The sequence below is a fragment of the Triturus cristatus genome, chromosome 1_2 (assembly GCF_964204655.1).
Source record: "Triturus cristatus chromosome 1_2, aTriCri1.1, whole genome shotgun sequence".
NCBI lineage: Eukaryota > Metazoa > Chordata > Amphibia > Caudata > Salamandridae > Triturus > Triturus cristatus.
Window position 1 is genome coordinate 1,183,971,152 of NC_140580.1, and position 26,353 is coordinate 1,183,997,504.

Sequence of the window (26,353 nt, forward strand, 5' to 3'; positions counted from 1 at the left end):
CTCTCGGTTGGAGACACTTTTCATCTCGAGTGGAGCTCAGGCCTTTTGTATGGCATTCGCCCATACCACTCCTACCCAGAGTTCTCAAGAAGATCAGGAACGACTGGGCCCAAGTCATCCTTGTGGCTACGGACTGGGCACGGAGAGTCTGGTATCCTGAGCTGTTGAGCAGGCCATCTGACCTCCGATCAGGCTGCCCATTCGGGAGGACCTTCGGTCACAGCAGCAGGGGAGGGTCCGCCACCCGACCCTGTCAACTCTTTGCCTTCTTGCGTGGAGATTGAGCGCTGCAGTTGACAGCTTTCATGCTTCCTCCTGAAGTCTGTGAAACTTATCTTAAATATGTGGCATGGTGTTCACAAAAACACATTGAACTTATTTCTTCCCCCCTTTTACAAGTTCTTCTTTTAATTCTTTGTTGCCCAGCAGGGCTCTGGTCTGGGCATTCTCAAGGGTCACCTTTGTGCTATCTCTGCTTTGTTGCGGTTGCCTGACCGGCCATCTCTTTTTAAAATCCCCTGTTGTAAATGGATTCTTAAAAGGACTTTAACATGGTTCCTCCTTCACGCTTTATTATGCCTTTGTGGGATCTAAATCCTGTCTTGACATTTCTCATGTGCGCTATCTTTGAGCCGCTTCATGATTGCCCTATCTGGCTCCTTACCCTCAAGATAGCCTTCCTCATGGCTATAATATCTGCCCGGAGGGTCATTGAGCTTTAGGCCTTCTCATCTAAGCCTTCATATCTCACCATTTATCCTGACAAGCTGGTGCTTTGCACAAGAGCCTCCTTTCTTCCAAAAGTGGTCACTCCATTTCATGTAGGCCAATCCTTCACCTTGCCTACTTTTTAGGCTCTTCCACATCTCTCCAAAGAAGAGGAGCGATTCCACCATCTGGACCCAAAAAGAGTGTTGTCGCTCTACCTTGACCACACAGAGTTCTGGGTGGACGACCAACTCTTTGTGAGGTATGTTGGAGTGGAGAAAGGTCGGGCTGTGCAGACACCGACCATTTCCAGATGGGTCGTGCTCTGCATCAAAATCTGCTATGCACTGGCCAAGAAGCAACCTCCTGAAGACTTACGAGCTCATTCTTCCAGAGCTAAAGCTGCAGCCACTGTGTAAGCTTGCTGAGTTTCAGTCCTGGACATCTGTCAGACAGCAACGTGAACTGCCCTGCATACATTTACCTAACACTACGGCCTGGACAGTCAAGTCTGTAGAGATGGGCCCCTTGCCAATTCGGTCCTGCAGACTTCCTTGTGTGGAATTGGTTTGCAGACCCACCTCCGGGGAGGTATTGCTTGGGTATCTATTCTAAGGTAAGGGATCTGTGGCTAGATGTTTTGACAGATGAAGAAGTTACTTACCTTCGGTAATGCCTTTTCTGATAGAGACTCTATCTAGCTGCAGATTCCTTACCGACCCACCCTCTCCGCTCTGCAAATGGATTTCTAGGAACAAGGTTTTCCTCCTTTACAGTGCCGTAGTTTTCCACACCAGTGGTCAGTGTACTTCGTGGCTCTGCAGTTCTGGCACAGAAAGTCATGAAAAGTAACTTATGTCAACGCGCCTGGGTGGTGCCTATACAGGCACCGAGAATGTCACTTCCAGGGGGGGGGGATAACGTTAACGATGCCACGCGGATCCGAACGACGCCACCTATCGGCCCGCAGGGTACTACTCCCGAAAGATTTGCAGATCCAGTCTGACGTCTGAGGATAATTCTAAGGTAAGGAATCTGCGGTTAGAAGTCTCTACCAGATGAGCCATTACTGAAGGTAAGTTGTTCTTTACAGCCTGTTTGACATTTGCATAACATATTACTGCTTTGTAATTGTACCGTAGGGCTCCCACTTTGCCAACGGGGAATGATTCAAGCAGGGGAATCTATGAAAGATGCCAGTACTGAAGAGCTTCAGTTACAGGTAAGTAACGTTGTCCTTCCTGATGGGCTAGGGAACTCTTAAAGATCATTTACATATGAAAGAAATATGAGCACCGAGATGGCTGATCTTTCACATAAATCTTCTCAAGCTCAGTGAAGTTGCTCTGACTCTAAAATCCTTCTATCCTCCATCCAAGTCAAACTTGCCTCAAGTCCAAAAGAACAACACAACAACATACTGTTGGAATGAGGAGCGCAGCACGAAAATGAGAATTCTATCTCTTCAAGCGCAGACAGTCTGGAAGTGACACATAGTTATGAACATACAAATCGCTACAGTGCGTCTCCCAGGCGTGGACAGTGTGGACGCAGACTCCAAATGTGCTTCGATTGACTGGTCAGGGACGTTTCTATATACATTTCCTACTGATTTTCTCTGTAACAGTCCTTACCAAGCTGACCTACTCCAAAGCTTAAATGATCCTTATGCTGCGATGTGGCTCCAACAGTGGTGGTTTAGAAACATTCTGCAGCCCACTCTTCTATGGTTGAACTTGATGGCACAGAATGGCCCTGTAAGACTTCCTCAGGCCTGCATGGACATTCTAATGGCAGACAAGCGTTCATTCACCAGGCACCACATGCCTTCAAGTGGAACAGCTTCTGCATCTGACGCATTCAGAAGTTTAACCCTTCCAAGGGTGAAATACTCTAGTTACCATTTCTCCATATGTATATGGTATATCTATAATGCATTTCCTAGCCAAAAGACATCGAAGCACTGTACATGGTCAAAGACAAGCGGTATGTCAATGAGTAGAGTAGATGGAGCTGGGGCTGGATTGAGAATAGTAAAGGCAATGTAATGTAGTGTGCGTCTAAAACTCTTTCCTCAAATTAAAACAATGGTGAGGCAGTCCTGATGGCTACGGGGAAGTTCCAGATCCCATTTCTCTTCCAGGGGATCCTCATCAATAGTCATAAGCACTGAATATTCCCGCCCATGTGCGGGGACCCCGGAAATAATAAAATCATATATGTAAAAAACATACATATATACAGCTCTGTATATGTATAAACATATATTATTTTTTCCAAGCAAATGCAGCCCCTAAAAAAGAAGGCTAGGCAATGTATAAATACACATCCAATAATACATATAGGTATAATAAAACACCTAAATCTCTTTTTTTTTTTTTTTTTTAATGAGGTAAACACTCGTGAGAAAGCAAAAAAAAAGAGAAAACTGTGGGAAACACAGATCTACAACACATTGCTAGCCTGCAGGCTGCATTGCAATACAATACCATAGAGACTGAAAAGCCCTGTATAGGTAAAAACTGGCACCGTGCCTTTAAGGCAGCCCTGGCTTCCATATCCCATCATGCCTCAGGGGTGACAGTTAGGTCAGTTGTTCTTTCCGGCTCCTTCAGTCAGGACCCTGGAATTCAGCTCTCTTCTTTTTGACTTTTTAGTCAAGAATTATTTGCATAGTGATTTTTGGGACTTCCTCTTATTAATATCTGGGAAGAAGTCAGTATCCTGTATTTTTCTGACTGATTTTCTGCTATTTTTGTCAGAAAAAAGCCTTCTTTATTTATCCCATGTCCATCTTGTGGAAAAAAGAAGGCTTCTTCAGACACACATGACGTGTGTATTGTCTGCCTGCCGGATTCTCACTCTCCAGCAACATGTCATCATTGTAAAGACCTTTCTAAAAGGACTTTAAAGGAGAGAGAGAGGATTAGACTCTACGGCTTGTCAGAACGGTCGACGTCGAGGCAGCTGGTCCCTGTTTGCTCCCCATCGGCGTCGGGCTCGGCGTCGAAGACTCCAGCGGCGGGATCGTCGCTGAGAGGTGAGGAGTCCAGGGGTAGTCATGCTGCAAAAAGAAAATCGTCGTCGACTTTAGATACAGCGGCGAAGCGGATGCGTTCGTCGTCGACGACTTCGACGTCAAAGAGATCGGCGTCGAAGGATCGGCGTCACAGGTCGACGTCTAAAAGGCATCTTTCGACGTCAAGGGAAGATCGATCGACGTCGAAACAGAGACATCGTTCGACGTCGAAGGAAGGACATCATTCGACGTCGAGGAATGTGAGAGATCAGTCGACGTCACAAGAGGTGCGTAGGCGTTCGACTCCGAAGTCTACGTCGACGTCGAGACCAAGATCACCGTCAAGACCAAGTTCGCCGTCGAGGAAAGATCGATCGTCGGCGAAGAGAACGGCGACGTCGAGGCATTCGTCGTCGGAGCATTCGACGTCGAGGCGGGCGCCTCCGTCAAGACCGACGTCGAGGCAGGAGCCTTCGTCGGAGTCGACGTCGAGGCAGGTGCCTCCGTCGGAGTCGACGTCGAGGCAGGTGCCTCCGTCCTTGCAGGTCTCCAAGGCTTTGGAGAAGTCCATAACGTCGAGGCGAGATTCCCCGTCGGGGTCTAGACCTCCGTTCAGACCAAGTCCTCCGTCGACGACAAGATTCTCAACGTCGAGGCAAGAAAAATCTCCTTTGATCCTCGAGGAGTCAAGTCCCAGGTCTCCGGTGATAGGCCTATCGCCGTCGAGGCGCTCCTCTGCAGAGGGTACTCAGGAGGTGTCGCATGTTCGCCTTACGATCCGGGCAGTTTCAAGGCGCAAATCTCCTCATAGACTGGTATATACAACTTCGGAACATGATTCACCACGTCTTATATCTATCTCGCCTTCAGGATCAGAGGGCTCGAGTTCAAGGTCCGAGTCACCGCAAATTGTGAATCAATCTCCAGTGCCTGCAAGAGAAATTAGTCCGCTGGAAGAGGGACATGCTGTACCTCAAAGTCCCGCAAGAGAGATGCCTCAGGACTCGGCTATGTCTCACGCAGTCAAGGCCTCACTAACAAGGTTAAGAGACATGGACTTCTCAGCGAGACCGGTCAGATCACGTTCTCGGAGAAGAGATTCTCGACGTCGCTCTCGAACACCAAGGAGGCGATCCAGATCCTCCTCCCACAGGAGAGAGCCGACCAGATCGGAGAGAAGGCGCCGTAGGACCCCTTCTTCCTCCCCGTCATCTAGATCATCCAGAAGGGATTATTCGCCGACACTCTCGGAGACACCACCCTCCAGGGTATCTCCGGTGGATGATATCTCTACTTTTCAGGAAGTGTTGTGTAGAGGAGCTACAAAATTAAATATCCCTATGCCGGTTCAGGAGATCACCTCCTCCATAATCTTTGAAACTCTTCATGAAAGAGCAGTGTCACGTCCACTGTTGCCGTTAGTCCCTGGTTTGCTGCGACCAGTAATGGATATTTTTCTCACGCCAGCGACCACCAAATCTGCACCGGCGCGGATTCTAAAGAAGTACCATCCGGCTCCGGAAGATCCTCTGTTCCTAAGATCAGATCCTCCACCGGACTCTGTCATCACCGCTGCTGCTAGAAAGACGCATGCAGTAGCGGGGTCTTCAACGGTGCCCCCAGATAAAGACAGTAAGACGCAAGACTCTTGGGGGAGAAGAGTTTGCGGTTCGGCATCTTCTAGCCTAAAGGTGGCCAGCGCCTCAGCGCTTCTGGGGCGCTATGATAGATCTTTGTGGGACTCTCTCCAGAGGTTCATTGAAAAAGTTCCATCAGAGGATAGACGGGACTTTGAAGAAATTTTGCACGAGGGGAGTCTGGTTTCTAACCAGGTCATAAGTGCAGCGGCAGATGGGGCAACACTAGCAGCACATTCATATGCCCATGGAATCGCAGCCAGAAGATCATCTTGGCTCAGATTGACGGCCTTGAAGCCGGAAGCGCAGGCGAGAATACTGAATCTGCCTTTCTCGGGCAATTCACTTTTTGGGTCTCATGCGGACGAAGAAATGGCCCGTATGAAAGCAGAACTGGAAACCATGAAAGCCGTGGGGCTTGAAAAGAGGAAAGAGTTTCGACGCCGCAGGGGAAATGACAGGCGTAACTACCAGCAGAGGGTTCAAACCCCTCAGTGGCAGAAGAACCAGGACCAGCAAGGTCAAAAGAAGTAGCAGTACCAGTCCCGCAGACCATCCAGGGGACGCGGTAACAACAGGCAGTCAAGCGCTGGAAACAAGGCTCCAGGGAAGCAATGAGGAACCGCTTCCTCCGATGCTGTCCACCGCTCCGGTGGGAGGAAGTGTTGTGCATCATCTTCCAGAGTGGCACAAGTGGGTTCTCCATATACTGCGGCATGGGTACTCGCTTCGTTTCCGAAGCCACCCTCCATCGATTCCTCCTGTTCATTCGGCCCAGCATCTAACGCAGCTCAGAGAAGAGGTGGCGACTCTTCTGCTCAAATCTGCAATAGAAAAAGTACCCAAAAACCAAAGAGGAAAGGGAGTTTACTCCAGATACTTTCTGATTCAAAAAAGGAGTGCGAAGGTAGAGTTCAGACCCATTTTGGACCTACGGATACTGAACAAACACATAAGAAAGGAAAAATTTTGCATGCTGGCGCTCCACCAAATATATCCTCATCTCCGGTTGGGCGATTGGATGTGTTCGGTGGACCTTCAGGACGCATATTTCCATATTCCCATCCAACGGAATCATCGGAAATTTCTCAGGTTTGCGGTGGGGAACTCTCACTATCAGTTCAAGGTTCTTCCATTTGGCCTGAAGTCAGCTCCTCGAGTATTCACAAAATGCGTGGCAGTAGTAGCGGCTGCTCTGAGGCGGGCAGGAGTCTTCGTCTACCCCTACCTAGATGACTGGCTAATAAAGGGTCCATCGCCTCAGAGTGTTCGATCGCAGCTGTCGCTCTGCCTGAACTTATGTCGCAAGTTGGGTCTCAGAGTGAATGTCAAAAAGTCCAATTTTTCACCAACACAGAGGATCCACTACCTGGGTGCAACTATAGACTCCGTAGTAGGAAAAGTGTTTCCTTCGGAGGAAAGACAGTCATCCATTAACCTCAAAGGCAGGCAGATTCTATCCAACAATCTGTCGTCGGCAAGACAAATCTCATCTCTGCTAGGGGCCATGGCATCCTGCATTTTCCTAGTGCCCAATGCCAGGCTAAGGATGCGTCCTCTACAGCAAGATCTCGAGGACAAATGGGATCAAAGGAACTCCCTGTGGGAAGAAAAAGTTTGCCTTTCCTCAGCGGCCAGGCAGTCAGTCAAGTGGTGGCTGAAGCCACTGAATCTACAAGTGGGGATCCCCTTCCATCAAGAACCCCCAACTCAGACCTTAATCACGGATGCATCCCTTCAAGGCTGGGGTGCGCATTTCGGGTCTCTGCAAACTCAGGGACGGTGGTCCAGCAGCGAGCAGTTGTACCACATCAACATGCTGGAGCTCAGGGCCTTTGAAACTCTAAGCTGCGATTACTTACAGATAGCAATTGGAGAGGTGGGGATAGAAGCCGTGTCTGTTTGACTGTTATACTTCTGCACTACAGCTAGGGTGCAGACTGGTGGAATTGTCTCTGAAGCCTTTACCACACAGCCTGACATGTGGCAGGGGTGTCTCTCGTCACCCTATTTGCTTTGCAAATGGAACCCTTGGTGACTACACATACGGTCAGTTGGTCTTTGCGGTGACTTAAAAGCCATGACACAAAGAGTTGACAATTCCTTAAAAACAAGGTTCCTTTGCCCAGGGAGGCGGGAGGGTTGCTTATGACTTTGATGAGGATACCCCTGGAAGAGAACTAGGATTACAGGTAAGTAACTTACCCTTCTCGGTCCTGGGATTCTCCATGTTATTTGTATGCTGTACATTATCTCCACGCATAAGTAGGATCTTCAGAACACTTTTTTGGTTTATATTTTCACTTTTTTGTAATATTTTTGATCTTATCTTAATCGCAAAAATGACATTCAAGTAATAGCCAACCAGTACGTCTGGGTGAAAATAACCACAAATTTTAGCTCTTTTAACAAGATTTAAAAAAAGGAATCTATTTTTTTTCTTAGCACCTTGTGGGAGACTGATTCTACAGCTTCAGGAATTCAAATTAGATGGAAACCTTCCCATCATGTACTGCAAGATCAGCAAAGCTTTTAGCTTTCTGGAAAGGATCCCCAAACACTGCTGCTTTTCAAGGCTGTTTTTCCTTGGCTTAAAACGTATTTTTTGTGTTTTTCCCCACAAACAATGCATTGCGAATTTCTTTTCACAGTTGTATTATTTCTTCTGAGGTAGATGCGCTCTTTCCTGTTGCTCTCCGAGTTGTAAACTCATATCTTTTTCCTTTGGTCATCATGCTGGCTTTATTTCGCAGATGCCCTTTTTGTATTTGTAAAATGTTCTGAAGGGACAGGCACGACTGTCATCTGCCTACAGGAACCTGGTAGAAGTAGCAAGTGCCACATTTGACCCGGAACCCCTCACTGGAGACTCCGGCACAGAGCCTATTTAAGAGCTAATCTAGGGGGAGTAGGATCATGTCACTTCGCAGTCCACTAGCTCCAGCTGGGTCAGGGAGCCTCATCTTCCTCATGTAGCCTGGGTGTGATCCGGTCTGTCCCTCAAAGCCCTCCCTGCCCCACATAAGCCTGCCCGTTGGTGAAAAGTCCTTCTCTCTCATTGCCACTGTTTCCAGAAGATCTTGAGGATGTCCACTTTGAGGTATTGTTTACCGAGGCATTCAAAGAAGAGTTTCAAGGAAGGCTCACTCGACATCCATTTCAATGCTGAGAACCACAGAGTTCAATCAAGGACCTCCTATAAAGTTTCAGTGGTCATACCCTGAGACATATCAAAAAGGTAAGAGCATGGAGGTGCAGTATTAATGTCACTTTTTCTCTGGAGCCTCAGATGTCATCAGAAGGGCTACCCCCCCCCCCCCCATTCTTGTCAGAAGATGACTCCTTACCCAGAACACGTGGGTTCTTCCATTCAGGAAGTAGCCTTAGAGTCTGATACAATGCCTTACCTTACGGTGAAGGTGACCGCTCTGGCACCCACCCTTTCAGTAGCATGGCAATCCCCGCCATTGCCACCTTCACTTCTCCATCTGCCTCCAGCACTGCCTGTGAGGGACAAATCCATAAAATGTCGATGGAATTCCAGTGACCAAGATGACTTACCTCATAGGAATAGGAAACAAAATCTGTTTTTTAGCCTCTCAGGAAGTATAGAAGGTCAGAGAGAAGAAGCTTTTGTTTCTATTCCAGATGTTCTCCATGAAGAGCCACTTCCCCTAATGCTCTTTGGACAGACGTGAGCACCAGTTCTGTGAGGACCTAGGATTAGGGGGATTTTGTGGCATTCCATATGGTCCCCAGAGCATCGAAAAGGCTCAATCTTGAGGCAGCCATCAATTTGAAACCTCTATAGTATTTGACTCTGTGTCACGACCTGTGAATGGTGAAGTACAGGATATTGAGGTCAAACCCTCTCTCTCAATATGCCAGTCCACCCATCTACTAGAGCGCAGTAGCATCAGCCCTGCTTCTGGGGACCGGGCTCTCACTTCCGGGGGCAGCATATTTAACTCGATGCAAAGCCGGATGTGCAGCGGACGCTCTGGCGCGCCAAAGGCAAGCCCGTCTGCGCCAGTCCGTGCCAGATCTTGGCCAGGGACCAGGACCTATGCTGCATCAGCCACAGAACCCCTGGTCTTTTCATCTGCCCAATTGACAGGGCTAAGAGACTGTGGAAAGGCTAAATGCCACCAGTCAATGAACCCAGACATCTGCGACAGGTAATGTGCACACTGCACATTTAGGCTCCACCTGGGGTATAACACTCAGCAAAACATGGCTACCGACCTCAAAATTTACTAAATGTTTGTTCTTAATTGTAGGTCACTACCCAAACATGCGGTCAAACTAAATACCCTCCTCTCTGAAGAGCGACCAGATGTTCTGTTTTTGACAGAAACCTGGCTTCAGAGGGAGTCCACCCCAGAGGTGATTCAAACCCTCCCTCCAGGATACATTTTTCAGCGGATAGACCGCGAGAAGAAGAAAAGGGGAGGGCTAGCAATAATATTTAAAGGGTCGTACGCATGTAGGGTTGAACCCAACCTTGTAGTAGACACTGATAGCCTACATTTTTCCATTGCATTCTCAGCAACATGTTCCTTCGCAGGAGTACTCGTATATCGCCCACCAGGAAAGGTGGGGCAATTTACACATTCCCTGCCAGAAGTGGCTGCAACACTAGTTAGCTCAAGCAGTAATACTACATTACTGGGAGATTTCAATATACACTTCGATAATCAAAATAACACTGAAGCGGTAGAATTGTCCCAAGACTTAGCCGCATCCAAATGAAGCAACTAGTGGCAGGCCCTACGCATACCAAAGGACATACACTCGACCCAGTGTTCTCCAATCACAATATGTTGTCGGTGGGGACCCCAATTCCCTTGCCTTGGTCAGACCACTCTTTGATCCCCATCATCCTAAAAGGTCCTGCACTACGCTCCCACTTAGAAACTAATATAAGGAAGGACCGCCCTTGGGTTAAACTGTCTACTGAGGCGTGCTAAACCCATTTTAGGTTCCAACGTTACGGAAGTCGCAGAAAATTTACATAACTGGATCGAATCCGCATTGGATATAGTGATCCCAGTTAAAGAAATTTCCCATAGGGGGAGAGAAAGGACAACTCCATGGTACTCGCCCCAGCTCAGATTTCTCGAACAGACATGCAAACGCCAGGAAAGAAGATGGAGAAAGGACTACAGCGAGAGTAGCAAAATGGATTATAGAAAGGCTATAAAAACCTACCAAGCAGAAATTTAAAAAAGTCCAGGCACTCTATTATGAGGGTAAATTATCACCTCAGCTGCCAACTCCCCCAGGGAAATTTTCCGTATAGCAAAGACCCTGCTCGAACTCCCAATGCCAGAAAACACCATCTCTTCTGATCGGTGCAGCGAAATCGCAGACTACTTTCAAGAAAAAATCCAAACGCTCCACAACACTTTCCCCACCTCCCCATTGCCTAGTGACATCTCTGCTCCAATGCCTCTTACTGACACGGAGGAGATCAATAGAGCCCCAAACAAGAAGAGGCACACCTTGGAGAATTTTCCCCTCTCAGATCTGGCAACGCTCACAAAAATCTTCTGCCAGATAAAATCGGGCTCACCATGTGACCCGGCAACCCCCCATCAGATGGACAAGGTCAAAGAGGTGGTGTTATCACCAATAATGGAAATGCTAGACCTCTCCATTTCTAACGGTCAGGTCCCACCCCCCTGGAAACACGCAATGGTAAGAGGGCTTCTTAAGAAACCCACCTTAAATCCAGATGTTCTGAGTAACTACAGACCCATATCTCTATTACCCATGGTCTGCAAGATTCTGGAAAAACATGTCAACCTCAGTCTTTCAATCTTCCTAGAAGCCCATAATCTCTTACGCGATTCTCAGACCGGGTTCTGACCTCAGTTGGGTACGGAGCCAGCTCTGATTTCGGTGGTGGAGGAAGCCAAGAAGATCATGGATCAGGGAGGTGCAGCGGCCATTATCCTCCTCGACCTAAGCGCAGCGTTTGACACTGTCAATTTTAACATTCTTCTGAACCGCCTGGGGAAGGTAGGGGTAACGGGAGATGCCATAGCATGGATCTTATCTTACTGGCAGAACCTTTCAAGTCTTTGCAGGAGAAGCCACCTCAAGTGGTCGACCTCTTGGGTATGGAGCGCCTCCGGGATCATCCCTGAGTCCTACCTTATTTAACATTTATATGAGGCCATTAGCGGACATTGTCCTCCCTTTTGAGATAAAAATCATCACCTATGCTGATGACACCCAGCTAGTGATTTTGTTAAAACATCCGAATAATGTCCCCTCCGACCTAGGATCATGCTTGGAGAAGGTGACTTTATGGATGCAAAATTCATGCCTTAGGCTCAATGGCGAAAAATCAGAAATCATGTATCTGGGCAATCTACCCAACACTGACTTTAAACTACAATGGCCTACATGCCTAGGACAAGCGCCCACCCCAAAATCTAAGATTAAAAGTTTGGGAGTGTGGCTTGACAAATCACTTAAATTTGAACAGCAAGCGGTGGAAGTGGCAGGTATGTGTTATGGCATTATAAGAATGCTGAGAAAAATTCTCCCCCTTCTTCCCAGGGGGGCAAGGAGAACGGTGGTCCCGGCCCTGGTTTTATCGCACCTGGACTACGGTAACTCCTTATACCTAGGAGCGCCCAAAGCCACCATTAGGAAGCTCCAAGTGGCCCAGAATTGTGCGGCTAGGATGCTGCTTGGAGTCCCAATCAGCAAAACCATACCTGAAAGACCTCCACTTGCTACCGATTCTGGAAAGAGTCAAATTCAAAGCACTTTGCATAGCCCACAAAACGTTGATGGGAAAAGCTCCCACCATTTTTAATTCTTTTATCATATTTTACCAACCCAGGAGATCGCTCTGCCAATATGAGCCTGGCCGTGGTGGTGAAAATTCAGAGAACTCGTAGCATGGGCAGCTCCTTCGCTTATAGCATAGCCATGTTATGGAACGCTCTACCCCTGAAGCTACGCTCGAAGACTCATCTCTTCATGTTCCGGAAACACCTGAAAACATGGCTATTTCAAAGCATTAGTCTGTAGGCCCTCCCCCCATTTATACTCCTATTCGGCTAGTGCTGGGATACATCCGGGTAACTACGTGCTCTAGAAATGTTAAATAATAATACTGTGTCAGACTTCATGATAGCAAAGTGGACCCATGTGCAAGGCAAAAAAGAAGTTAGGAGGGAGACTGAGAGGGAGAGACACTCGTTCCAGCATGTGATTGGTTGGAACACCTGCCCTGCAATAGCTGGACCAAACGTAATAGCACAGCATCTTGAATGGGAGTTGGGGGACTCCGACTTGCCTGTTGAAAGGTAAAGCACCCAGTAAACCAGGACATTCAATGACCAAGGCACATTGAATGGAGCAAGCAAATCTGATTTTGGCTTACCCGATGCGCAGTGCAGGCAGACTGTGACTAGCCCTAAGATGTACAAGAAATCTTATTCAAGAACTGACTGCGAATGAAGGGACTCTGCAGAGCTGGGAGGGAGAAGTTTACAAGAGGGGAAACCAATCACAACTATTCTCAAAGTCCACGGAGATAAGGACTGAAGGAACTGAGAAAGGAGAAGAACAACAAAGGTGCAGATATGGAAGGCCGGATGCAAAGTGAAGCAAGTGAAGGAGTTGTAACTACGTTTGCCAGACACCTGTCTTTATACAATTCTGCTCTATTTACTTGGAAGGGTTTGTCATTATGGCTGGACCAGTGGCTGGTGTAGTATACTGAACTACAATGTCCTGGAAGTATTGTCTTGCATGTTTGTAGTTTCTACTGCCCTGAGCTCCATCTCCTTCACGTATGGTGTCATTTAGGTCTCTTCTGGGATACTCCATCTGATGACCTGATGCTCTCTTCCAAAGTGCAGAGGTGCAATCCCATAGTGTCCCTTGTTCCAGGACTTCTGACGCCTACTATGCATACATTAGTGACACCATAATCCATCAAACCTGTGTATGGAAAAAAATATATACCCTTCCTCTGGAGTTAAAGTTCATCTCCCCATTACTTGTTGATGCCCTTCGATAAATTCAATACATGATTGAGAGAGTCCACTTATTCAGCTTCTACAAAACAGGGCAACAAGAATATAGCGTGAGTGGACAGAAATGTCTGTCAGACTTCAGCTACTGTGATGAGAGCTGCCAGTTCTACTGCACATCTTGGGTAATACAATATAGAATCTTTATAGACCTCCAACCCAAGGAAAACTGAGATGTGTGAAGGACGTCTTGAAAGAAGTCACAGTACACACTAAAAAATGGACAATAGATGCTCCCAAGAGATATTTGTCATAGTTTTTCCTTGTGACGCTTCTCGTTACTTCGCCTGATCTTGCATTCTCCTCAAATGCAACAAAAGATTCTGGACATGTCTTTCTCAGGTACTTTTCTGTTGGTTGTAAATGATGAGATCCAATGCATGAAGACAAAGGCTGAAATCTTAATCTGCAAATTAAAAAAAAATGCAAGTAGTGTTCAAAGGTTCTGTTTAATGGGTATGGGTGGGGTCAACTAAGCTTCCTTATTCCCTTTTTGAAATAGTCAACTGCAAAAATAAAGATCAAACTATCCTCCTCATACATAAAAAGCTCAGAGGGTTCAAACAGCCTTTTGTCACCACAGGTATGGACACACCCTTCAAGCAGTGACTCTCACTCTGCCTTCAGCTGTATGCTGTAAAGGTCTGTGAAGTACACTTCTTGTTTGCCCAAAGAAAGGCTGACTCCGCCCACTTCCGCATAGCCACTCTGCAATAAACAATGCATATGAAGGGCCCCTGTTACGAGAAAAAAGCCACAAAGTCCAAAAAACCTCCTTAGCTCTTGATTGAAAGTGAAGATTATGCAGACATAGATAAGCAAGGCACCAAACACTCCCTAGAATCAGGGAAGTGAATAAAATCCAAGCAAAGACATCCCGTAGAAGATTCAAGAGTATCCAGACCGCAAGGTACAATAATAGTAGCAAGTGGGTGACGAAAAAATAAGGGAGGAACAATATACTCTGAAGACAGGAGACTGGGAGAAAAGGATTCATATATTCAGCAATGCCAAACAATCCTTCTCTTGGTGATGCAAGGAAGCAAGGAAACTCCTGGTGGTGCCCTTCCAGATTTTTTTTCTTCTCTGTTGTAATGGATGCTTTTATGGAAGGATTAAAAGCACACATGGTGTAACTCTTGGCTCAAAGGAAGTGGTCTTCTGTAGACCGCAACATGCTGAAGCTGAGTGTAGTCTACCCTGCTCCACAATCCGTCCTACCATCAATTTCAGCATTGTCCATTCCTCCTCAACTCCTCCTCAGTGGATAACATTAACAACTGCAGGCACCAGATACAGAGCTCAGTAAGAAGAACAGATGATCCGGCACTCATCCTAGGCAAGAAACATCTCATTCATTGAAGTGCATCTTCCAGGTTTCAGGAAGGGGGTAGCAAATGTGCTGAGTAGACATCTCTTAGAAAAGTAAGAGTGTGTACTAAATGAGCCCATTCTGAGATATCTTTCACTCTTGGGATACAACTCAGTTTGACTTCTTCACCTTGGAAAGAAAGCAAAAAGGACTTCCTTCGTGTCCAGTTTTCCAGATGTTAAGTCCATGGTAAATTCCCAGTTATTAGACTGGTTGAGGACATTGACCTAACCTCTCCTATAATGTCATTGCTCCCCAAGATGGTCACCCCCCCGGGCTGAAATTAATCAATATTGGAGGGGGGGAGGGTGTGACCCCCCTCCCCGAGCCATCACACGCCCAGGGAGCCCAACCCTGGGGCCAAAATTAATTAATATGGGGGGGCACACTGCCCCCCTCTCCAAGCCATCACAGGCCCCACGGGAGTCCATCCGGGGCCCAAATTACTCAAAATGGAGAGGAGGTAACACGGTCCCAGGAGCTCCATCCCCCAGGGCCGCTAAACGAATTAAAAAGGAACACACCCTCCTCCTCAGCCATTAATGGCCCCAGGGACCCCATCCCCCAGGGCTGCTTTACTAGCTATGTTCCAGGGAGCCTACCCCAGGACATTGCGGTTTTCCTGCCTGCACCGACGCGGGTAGGAAAACCTTTTGACTGGAGCTTTTGTAATCTCCCACCAAGTGGGAGAAAACAGTCTGCCCCCAGTGGGCGGGAGCTCTGAAAATGCTCCTGCCAGCCGGTAGCAGACTTTTGATGTGTTTCCCTTCCTGAACTGATGGGTGCAGGGAAACTGCTCCAAATATTGCTCCCACCCGGAGGGAATAACATAAGGAGCTGCTCCTTCCGGACGGGAGCATTGCCGACTCCTGCTGCACGCAGGGAGCCGGCTGGGGCCTTTTGTGCTTTTCCCCCCGTCCCAACGCACGTATGATAGGTGCCCGGGGGGGCACCCGGGCACCAACCTTTAATGATGCAAACCCTTGGGGATGGGGTCCACGGGCTGGAAAAGGTTGGGTAGAGGGGGCAAGTGGCCCCCTCCCCTTTAATTTTAGTTGTTGACCTGGGGGGTGCGGTACCCAGGGCCTAACAAGGCTCAGGGAGGGGGACCACATTGCCCCCCACCCCTTTAATTTAAAAAAACGGCCTGGGGTCCTCAGGGCCTAACAAGGCTCAGGAATGTGAGCCCCATGGCCCCCTCTCCCATTTATTTTAAGTAGTGGCAATGAAGGATGTGGTCCCCAGGGCCTGGTAAGGCGCGGGGAGAGAGGCCACATGGACCCCTCCCATTTATTTTAAGTAGTGGCTATGGAGGATGTGGTCCCCAGGGCCTAGTAAGGCGCGGGGAGAGAGGCCACATGGACCCCTCCCATTTAATTTAAGTAGTGGCTATGGAGGATGTGGTCCCCAGGGCCTAGTAAGGCGCGGGGAGAGAACCCACATGGACCCCTCCCATTTAATTTAAGTAGTGGCTATGGAGGATGTGGTCCCCAGGGCCTAGTAAGGCGCGGGGAGAGAGGCCACATGGACCCCTCCCATTTAATTTAAGTAGTGGCTATGGAGGATGTGGTCCCCAGGGCCTAGTAAGGCGCGGGGAGAGAGGCCACATGGACCCCTCCCATTTAATTTAAGTAGTGGCTATGGAGGATGTGGTCCCCAGGGCCTAGTAAGGCGCGGGGAGAAAGACCACATGGACCCCTCCCATTTATTTTAAGTAGTGGCAATGAAGGATGTGGTCCACAGAGCCTAGTAAGACTCGGGGAGAGAGGCCACATGGACCCCTCCCATTTATTTTAAGTAGTGGCAATGAAGGATGTGGTCCCCAGAGCCTAGTAAGACTCGGGGAGAGAGGCCACATGGACCCCTCCCATTTATTTTAAGTAGTGGCAATGAAGGATGTGGTCCCCAGAGCCTAGTAAGACTCGGGGAGAGAGGCCACATGGACCCCTCCCATTTATTCTAAGTAGTGGCAATGAAGGATGTGGTCCCCAGGGCCTAGTAAGGCGCGGGGAGAGAGGCCACATGGACCCCTCCCATTTATTTTAAGTAGTGGCTATGGAGGATGTGGTCCCCAGGGCCTAGTAAGGCGCGGCGAGAGAGGCCACATGGACCCCTCCCATTTAATTTAAGTAGTGGCTATGGAGGATGTGGTCCCCAGGGCCTAGTAAGGCGCGGGGAGAAAGGCCACATGGACCCCTCCCATTTATTTGAAGTAGTGGCAATGAAGGATGTGGTCCCCAGAGCCTAGTAAGACTCGGGGAGAGAGGCCACATGGACCCCTCCCATTTATTTTAAGTAGTGGCTATGGAGGATGTGGTCCCCAGGGCCTGGTAAGGCGCGGGGAGAGAGGCCACATGGACCCCTCCCATTTCATAAAAAAGGCCCTAGGAGATGTATCTGAGGGCCTAATAAGGCTCCGGAGGCGTAGGCAGCCTGACCCAGGGTAAAGTCACTTTAGAACGCTACTATTCCTAGAAGTAGTGTGGTACCACCGGCAAATTATTTTTATTGTGACTAAAATCTGTAATCCCCCTTCATATGTTTACTACCATGCACTTCAGTGGAGCATGTCATTCATTTTAGTGCGCAGAGGCCATGTCCCTGGATCCTGTAATTGCTGCTACAACTTATAGTGAGTCAGGATTGCCTAATCCCCTTTAAGTGGCCAATCAGAGCAGATCTGGACTAACAGTTCAGACATACCTTTTTTTTTCACCACTTCATGACCGCAACCGAAGGGATTTGCATCAGATCACAAAAAGCAGACTTTGAGTAAAGTTCTAATGTTTTGCCAATCCTGGCGCGACTCACCAGCTGTGTTTTCTGGATCTGCAACAGATGTTTCTATGGGAATTAACACGGGAAATCAACTCTTTTCAATTATCCCAAAACTTTCCAGGAAGGAGCTGAGGTGGATGAATGTTTTGAAAAGTTTAGCAAAGATTCATCAAACATTGGTATAGAAACGCAAACCGTTCTTCCTACGGGGTCCACCCATGCCGTGGGGAAGGAGTCAAGCATTTGACTTCAATCAAGATTCCTACGACACAGAACTAACTACACATACGTAATCCTGTCTTTTCACCTCCTATTCAAGGGCATGGCTCACTGCTGTTTCATGTGCTGGTCACCATCAAAGGTCCCAAGAAGGAGAGGCTTCTAGCCTCTTGTCATACTTATCCTTGAGGCGATTCCTAACTGCAGTCGTATACCACGCACTCTCCTCACCAGTGAGAAGATCGAGAAGGCTGTAAGTCTAAATCACAACAAGCTGAGACAGCTGTGCGGGCATGATGCTGGTGGTGTGTCATCCCTTAAAGGAGCCGTGTCCGTTCTTCAGTCTTAGAAGGCTGTGTCCTGTTTATACTTGTGACCTTTTTGTTTTAGAATTGACTGTATTTTATGGAAAGTAAACAAAATAGTGCCAGTGTACCCTACACATAAAAGGTACTTTTAGTTACACAAAATGGCTTTTCTAAATACAAACATGAATTTTATGTTTTTTTAAATAAAAGTGCTCTATGGTCCTGCCATGTGGTAGGAATATTCAGTGTGTATGATTTTCCTGAAAGAGGATTACAGGTAAGAAACGTTTCTATCCCCTCTCCTTTGAGGCTTCCAAGCCATTAGAATGGTCTATTCCTTGGGCCACATTTGTTCATTCAGTGATAAAAAAGGCTATGTTGTGGGGTGAGTTTATAACCATGTGTACTTTTCCTCGCCCCCTCCTCTCCCGGCCATGCCTCGCCTCTCGTGTTCAGGACGGGTCTCTTCACCCCGGACATGGCGTTTGAGACAATCGTGAAAAAGCAGGTGAAGAAGATTAAGGAGCCATGTCTGAAATGTGTGGATATGGTCATTTCGGAGTTAATCAATACAGTTAGACAGTGCACTAAGAAGGTAACTGCAGTCTGCACGGAGCCTGCCTCCACTCCTAGCCCAAACCCGACTAGAAACTGCTTGCTGTTCCCCTTAGCATGAGTAAACGGGCAAAAGCAGCCAGAAGACTATAGCTGACCAGAAAGGGGAGGCATGGGCGGCACCAGAGTTCTATTCTTGTCGATAGCAGCAGGGTATTCACCACCAGTCCCTTATGTCCCAGAAAATGTATTGCCCCCCTGCGCAGGGCCTTGGTAAAGGGGCGCTATTCCTAAGAGAGTTAAGACGAAGCCTTCGAGCTAACCTCTGAATGATACTTGCACATTAAAACCAAAGTAGTTGATTGGACCGTGAACACAACACACTGCTTAATCCATGACCTATTTGTTGTCCTTGTAACTCCATAAGCACCTTCATTTGTATACATAGGATCTCATGGGCTCGGATAGTACCACAGGCCAGCAGCTCAGATTAGAGATCAGAGAGTGGTGGGCTTGCTGACTCCCAGGCTCTGCTTCATCACATTCTTCTAGGTCATCACAGCTCTGTGCCTCTTCCTTCACCCTGCAGGTAGGACATACCTTCTTCTGGGTCATCACAGCTCTGTGCTCATTCCCTCACACTGCAGGGAGGGCATACCTTCTTCTGGGTCATCACAGCTCTGTGCTTCTTCCCTCACACTGCAGGGAGGGCATACCTTCTTCTAGGCCATCACAGCTGTGTGCTCCTTCCCTCACACTGCAGGGAGGGCATACCTTCTTCTAGGCCATCACAGCTGTGTGCTTCTTCCCTCACACTGCAGGGAGGGCATACCTTCTTCTAGGCCATCACAGCTGTGTGCTCCTTCCCTCACACTGCAGGTAGGGCATAGCTTCTTCTAGGCCATTACAGCTCTGTGCCTCTTCCTTCACACTGCAGGTGGGGCATACCTTCTTCTGGGTCATCACAGCTCTGTGCTCCTTCCTTCACACTGCAGGTAGGGCATACCTTCTTCTGGGTTATCACAGCTCTGTGCTCCTTCCCTCACACTGCAGGTAGGGCATACCTTCTTCTGGGTCATCACAGCTCTGTGCTCCTTCCCTCACACTGCAGGTAGGGCATACCTTCTTCTAGGCTATCACAGCTCTGTGCTCCTTCCCTCACACTGCAGGTAGGGCATACCTTCTTCTGGGTCATCACAGCTCTGTGCTCCTTCCCTCACACTGCAGGTATGGCATACCTTCTTCTAGGCTATCACAGCTCTGTGCTCCTTTCTTCACCCTGCAGGTAGGGCACACCTTTTTCTGGGTCATCACAGCTCTGTGCTCCTTCCCTCACACTGCAGGTAGGGCATACCTTCTTCTAGGCCATCACAGCTCTGTGCTTCTTCCCTCACACTGCAGGTAGGGCATACCTTCTTCTAGGCCATCACAGCTGTGTGCTCCTTCCCTCACACTGCAGGTAGGGCATACCTTCTTCTGGGTCATCACAGCTCTGTGCCTCTTCCTTCACCCTGCAGGTAGGACATACCTTCTTCTGGGTCATCACAGCTCTGTGCTCCTTCCCTCACACTGCAGGTAGGGCATACCTTCTTCTGGGTCATCACAGCTCTGTGCTCCTTCCTTCACACTGCAGGTAGGACATACCTTCTTCTGGGTCATCACAGCTCTGTGCTCCTTCCCTCACACTGCAGGTAGGGCATAGCTTCTTCTAGGCCATTACAGCTCCGTGCCTCTTCCTTCACACTGCAGGTGGGGCATACCTTCTTCTGGGTCATCACAGCTCTGTGCTCCTTCCTTCACACTGCAGGTAGGGCATACCTTCTTCTGGGTCATCACAGCTCTGTGCTCCTTCCCTCACACTGCAGGGAGGGCATACCTTCTTCTGGGTCATCACAGCTCTGTGCTTCTTCCCTCACACTGCAGGTAGGGCATACCTTCTTCTAGGCCATCACAGCTGTGTGCTCCTTCCCTCACACTGCAGGTAGGGCATACCTTCTTCTGGGTCATCACAGCTCTGTGCCTCTTCCTTCACCCTGCAGGTAGGACATACCTTCTTCTGGGTCATCACAGCTCTGTGCTCCTTCCCTCACACTGCAGGTAGGGCATACCTTCTTCTGGGTCATCACAGCTCCGTGCTCCTTCCCTCACACTGCAGGGAGGGCATACCTTCTTCTGGGTCATCACAGCTCTGTGCTTCTTCCCTCACACTGCAGGTAGGGTATACCTTCTTCTAGGCCATCACAGCTGTGTGCTCCTTCCCTCACACTGCAGGTAGGGCATACCTTCTTCTGGGTCATCACAGCTCTGTGCTCCTTCCTTCACACTGCAGGTAGGACATACCTTCTTCTGGGTCATCACAGCTCTGTGCTCCTTCCCTCACACTGCAGGTAGGGCATAGCTTCTTCTAGGCCATTACAGCTCTGTGCCTCTTCCTTCACACTGCAGGTGGGGCATACCTTCTTCTGGGTCATCACAGCTCTGTGCTCCTTCCTTCACACTGCAGGTAGGGCATACCTTCTTCTGGGTCATCACAGCTCTGTGCTCCTTCCCTCACACTGCAGGTAGGGCATACCTTCTTCTGGGTCATCACAGCTCTGTGCTCCTTCCTTCACACTGCAGGTAGGGCATATCTTCTTCTGGGTCATCACAGCTCTGTGCTCCTTCCTTCACACTGCAGGTATGGCATACCTTCTTCTAGGCTATCACAGCTCTGTGCTCCTTTCTTCACCCTGCAGGTAGGGCATACCTTTTTCTGGGTCATCACAGCTCTGTGCTCCTTCCTTCACACTGCAGGTAGGGCATACCTTCTTCTAGGCCATCACAGCTCTGTGCCACTTCCTTCACCCTGCAGGTATGGCATACCTTCTTCTAGGCTATCACAGCTCTGTGCTCCTTTCTTCACCCTGCAGGTAGGGCATACCTTTTTCTGGGTCATCACAGCTCTGTGCTCCTTCCCTCACACTGCAGGTAGGGCATACCTTCTTCTAGGCCATTGCAGCTCTGTGCCTCTTCCTTCACACTGCAGGTAGGGCATACCTTATTGTAGGCCATCACAGCTCTGTGCTCCTTCCCTCACACTGCAGGTAGGGCATACCTTCTTCTGGGTTATCACAGCTCTGTGCTCCTTCCCTCACTCTGCAGGTAAGGCATACCTTCTTCTAGGTCATCACAGCTCTGTGCTCCTTCCCTCACACTGCAGGTAGGGCATACCTTCTTCTAGGCCATTACAGCTCTGTGCCACTTCCTTCACACTGCAGGTAGGGCATACCTTCTTCTGGGTCATCACAGCTCTGTGCTCCTTCCCTCACACTGCAGGTAGGGCATACCTTCTTCTGGGTCATCACAGCTCTGTGCTCCTTTCTTCACACTGCAGGTAGGGCATACCTTCTTCTGGGTCATCACAGCTCTGTGCTCATTCCCTCACACTGCAGGTAGGGCATACCTTCTTCTAGGCCATTACAGCTCTGTGCCACTTCCTTCACACTGCAGGTAGGGCATACCTTCTTCTGGGTCATCACAGCTCTGTGCTTCTTCCCTCACACTACAGGTAGGGCATACCTTCTTCTGGGTCATCACAGCTCTGTGCTCCTCCCCTCACCCTGCAGGTAGGGCATACCTTCTTAGAAGGAAAATATAAATATTTTGAGGAGTTACTTCACCTTTCATAGCAAGACCCTGGACATTCACATTTTTCTTCCTTGGTAGGTTTATTTTATGCCTTTAAAGGTTGGTCTCAAAAATCATTTTAAAGGGTGGGAACCCTTTTTACTTCAGATACCATGTGTTATTCTTACTTTATTTGTGTATTTGGGTGAATGCGTGTTTATTCGCCTTCAGACATCAGCAGGTCAGATATGTCGCTTCTGTTCACCAAACTGCCATCAATCAAATTTCTGTTTCACAACTAAAAGATGTAATGAAGTAGATTTATCAGCTCCTATTCCTCTTCGCAATGCATAGAAATGGGAGGCCTCCTCTGAGCCCTAACCCAGGGTGTCTTCTAATTTGCTCTGTGCTTAGTTTTAGGTATAATCACATTGAGGGAGAGTGGAAGGGGGACGTTGTTGCTAATCATGAGATGAGGAGTTTTGAACCCTTGAAGAAAGCTCAGTCTCAAATGACGTTTGGTGATGTTCACTATCATTGCCTGCTCTCGAGATCCACCCGAGTGTTTGTAAGTTTATCCTGATGCAGGATGGCTCCAGGCCTGATGCTTCTTCAAGACTTTAGTTCTGCAGTAACACAGTCTGTGACCAGGGCAAGCTTCGCTTTGGCTCCAGGCCTGATGCTTCTTCAGGACACGAGTTCTGCAGTGACACAGTCTGTGACCAGGGCAGGCTTCGCTTTGGCTCCAGGCCTGATGCTTCTTCAGGATACGAGTTCTGCATTGACACAGTCTGTGACCAGGGCAAGCTTCGCTTTGGCTCCAGGCCTGATGCTTCTTCAGGACACGAGTTCTGCAGTGACACAGTCTGTGACCAGGGCAGGCTTTGCTTTGGCTCCAGGCCTGATGCTTCTTCAGGACACGAGTTCTGCAGTGACACAGTTTGTGACCAGGGCAAGCTTCGCTTTGGCTCCAGGCCTGATGCTTCTTCAGGACACGAGTTCTGCAGTGACACAGTCTGTGACCAGGGCAGGCTTTGCTTTGGCTCCAGGCCTGATGCTTCTTCTCGACACGAGTTCTGCAGTGACACAGTCTGTGACCAGGGCAGGCTTCGCTTTGGCTCCAGGCCTGATGCTTCTTCAGGATACGAGTTCTGCATTGACACAGTCTGTGACCAGGGCAGGCTTTGCTTTGGCTCCAGGCCTGATGCTTCTTCAGGACACGAGTTCTGCAGTGACACAGTCTGTGACCAGGGCAGGCTTTGCTTTGGCTCCAGGCCTGATGCTTCTTCAGGACACGAGTTCTGCAGTGACACAGTCTGTGACCAGGGCAGGCTTTGCTTTGGCTGCAGGCCTGATGGTTCTTCAGGACACGAGTTCTGCAGTGACAGTCTGTGACCAGGGCATGCTTTGCTTTGGCTCCAGGCCTGATGCTTCTTCAGGACACGAGTTCTGCAGTGACACAGTTTGTGACCAGGGCAGGCTTCGCTTTGGCTCCAGGCCTGATGCTTCTTCAGGACACGAGTTCTGCAGTGACACAGTCTGTGACCAGGGCAGGCTTCGCTTTGGCTCCAGGCCTGATGCTTCTTCTCGACACGAGTTCTGCAGTGACACAGTCTGTGACCAGGGCAGGCTTCGCTTTGGCTCCAGGCCTGATGCTTCTTCAGGACACGAGTTCTGCAGTGAAACAGTCTGTGACCAGGGCAGGCTTCGCTTTGGCTCCAGGCCTGATGCTTCTTCTCGACACGAGTTCTGCAGTGACACAGTCTGTGACCAGGGCAGGCTTTGCTTTGGCTCCAGGCCTGATGCTTCTTCAGGACACGAGTTCTGCAGTGACACAGTCTGTGACCAGGGCAGGCTTCGCTTTGGCTCCAGGCCTGATGCTTCTTCAGGACACGAGTTCTGCAGTGACACAGTCTGTGACCAGGGCAGGCTTTGCTTTGGCTGCAGGCCTGATGCTTCTTCAGGACACGAGTTCTGCAGTGACACAGTTTGTGACCAGGGCAAGCTTCGCTTTGGCTCCAGGCCTGATGCTTCTTCTCGACACGAGTTCTGCAGTGACACAGTCTGTGACCAGGGCAGGCTTCGCTTTGGCTCCAGGCCTGATGCTTCTTCAGGATACGAGTTCTGCAGTGACACAGTCTGTGACCAGGGCAGGCTTCGCTTTGGCTCCAGGCCTGATGGTTCTTCAGGACACGAGTTCTGCAGTGACAGTCTGTGACCAGGGCAGGCTTCGCTTTAATGCAAACCATTTGTCCCTATTAAAAGGTACATCATATACGTAAAGTGATAAAGAGGTGGCGGAGGCTCTTCCTCACACCATTTCCTCTCACCAAGTCAACATGTATTCTGAACCCCATTTCATGGGGACACAAAAATATATTTACTGAAAAACGCAGATTCTGGTGATGAAAGTGAAAACTACCCACCTGCCAAAATACTGCAAAATTCTACTAGTATGTGCAACGACGTGTGGTAACACCTCTGTCACATTTTAAGTGCTTATAAATGCAACAAAGAAAAATGCTGGTGGTTGTGGCAAATCTTTTCACTGTGCATATTGTGGTTCTCCTTCAGGGGAATCTCCTTTGAAATCATAAGCACCGACTAGTCCTTCCCACATGCGGAGAACCCAGCGCACCTCTTCAACATATAACTTCTCAAGTGTACATCTTCACCTTCAGGAAGGCCAATTTTGTTTGTTTTGTAATCGTATTTTCTTGATTTTACAGTGACCAAACACGTGTATAATTAAATCACATTGCAGCCTCTCCACACACCACCTCTCAGTTGCTCTGTGATGGGCCTTCGACGTTTGAGATTGTATCTCCAGTTATGGTTGCAAGACCATAGTATCTCCACCATTTGCCACATATCTTGTGATATTTCTGGGGGCAGTCTCTGGTAGTATATAGAGGTTCTTCGTGTTTCTCACACCAGTCCATCTCAAGTTTCCATTCAGAGAGTTGACGGGTTCTGAGATTTCCACTTGTGCGCAGTGCTCCTTATGGCTACAATTGTTGCCACGCCCAAAATCCTGCGGTCCCATAGAGCTCACCCCACATTTTCCAGGAGACTCAGTAAGGCCATTTTAGGTGACAACTCAAGGTCTCTCTAGTACTCGGTGAGAGTTTAGGCGATTAGCTTCCAGTAATTCACCACGCTTGGACACTGCCATTTCATGTGAAAGAAGTCTGGTTCCAGGAGCAGACATCGGGTGCACCTGTGTTCAGTGATTAGACTCTGAGGCGTAATGTAGATAGTGCACTGGCCAGCTGCACGAATAAGAGAATAGAGACCATATGCGGAGCCATGCACCCTTCTCGCCAATCAGTGACCTCTATGGTACCCTCCCACCTTTCCCATTTGTGTCTAAGATTCTCGATCAAATCAGGGGCATTGCAGACTAAAGAGCCGTAAGACGGAGATTGCGCCATGGCCTAGGTGGTCCATCAACAGTTTTACTTCCATCGGGCAAATCTGTGGTAGACTAGTAAGTTTTGCCTGATACCCAGGTAGTGCATGTCGGAGTTGTAAGTATTTGTAGAATTGGGTGTGCAACAGTTTGTATTGAAGCTGTAGGTCTTGGAACCATTTCATGTAGATCCACCTGTAGATCCACCAACTGTCTTCCAGTGTGGTCATCCTGATTTTGTCCCACTTCCCAAATCCCTCCAGTTAAGCCGTGTAACTCAGTCAGCGACTACTTCATAAAGGGGTTTGACATGTCATTTTTTTGTCCCATCCTGTAAATCTGTTTGGTTCTCGACAGGTGAGGAATACCAACTTTGTGACCTCTATAATGTGCTCAATGGCCAGAGCAAAGAGGAGGGGTGATAGTGGGCACCCCTGCCTGGTCCCTCGCCTACTTGGGAATGTGTGTAAAAGCACCGCGTTTATAAGCACTTATGCAGAGGGCTCCCAGTATAAAACTTTAACATATTTATTATATGTAAAGTCAAATTCCATACCTTGGAGGACTTGGTCTAAGTAGCTCCAGTCAACCGTGTCAAAGGCTTACTCAAAGTCTAAAAGTAATAGTGCTGTAGAGTCAGATATAGCCTGCACATGAACTGTTGCAGTGCGGTCATGCC

General features: G+C 48.7%; 1 protein-coding gene across 13 annotated transcripts in view; it reads left to right on the forward strand.

Moving 5' to 3' along the window:
- The window catches only part of DNM1 (dynamin 1), a 796,474-nt gene that overhangs the window by 417,571 nt on the left and 352,550 nt on the right, over positions 1 to 26,353 (forward strand). For 11 of the 13 annotated variants that reach the window (XM_085614099.1, XM_085614096.1, XM_085614097.1 and 8 more), the window contains exon 10: positions 18,558 to 18,696. The exons of the other annotated variants lie outside the window; for them this stretch is intronic. In XM_085614099.1, the coding sequence (XP_085470225.1) occupies positions 18,558 to 18,696 (139 nt within the window). The remainder of the gene's footprint in view (positions 1 to 18,557; positions 18,697 to 26,353) is intronic. 13 annotated transcript variants of the gene reach the window in all.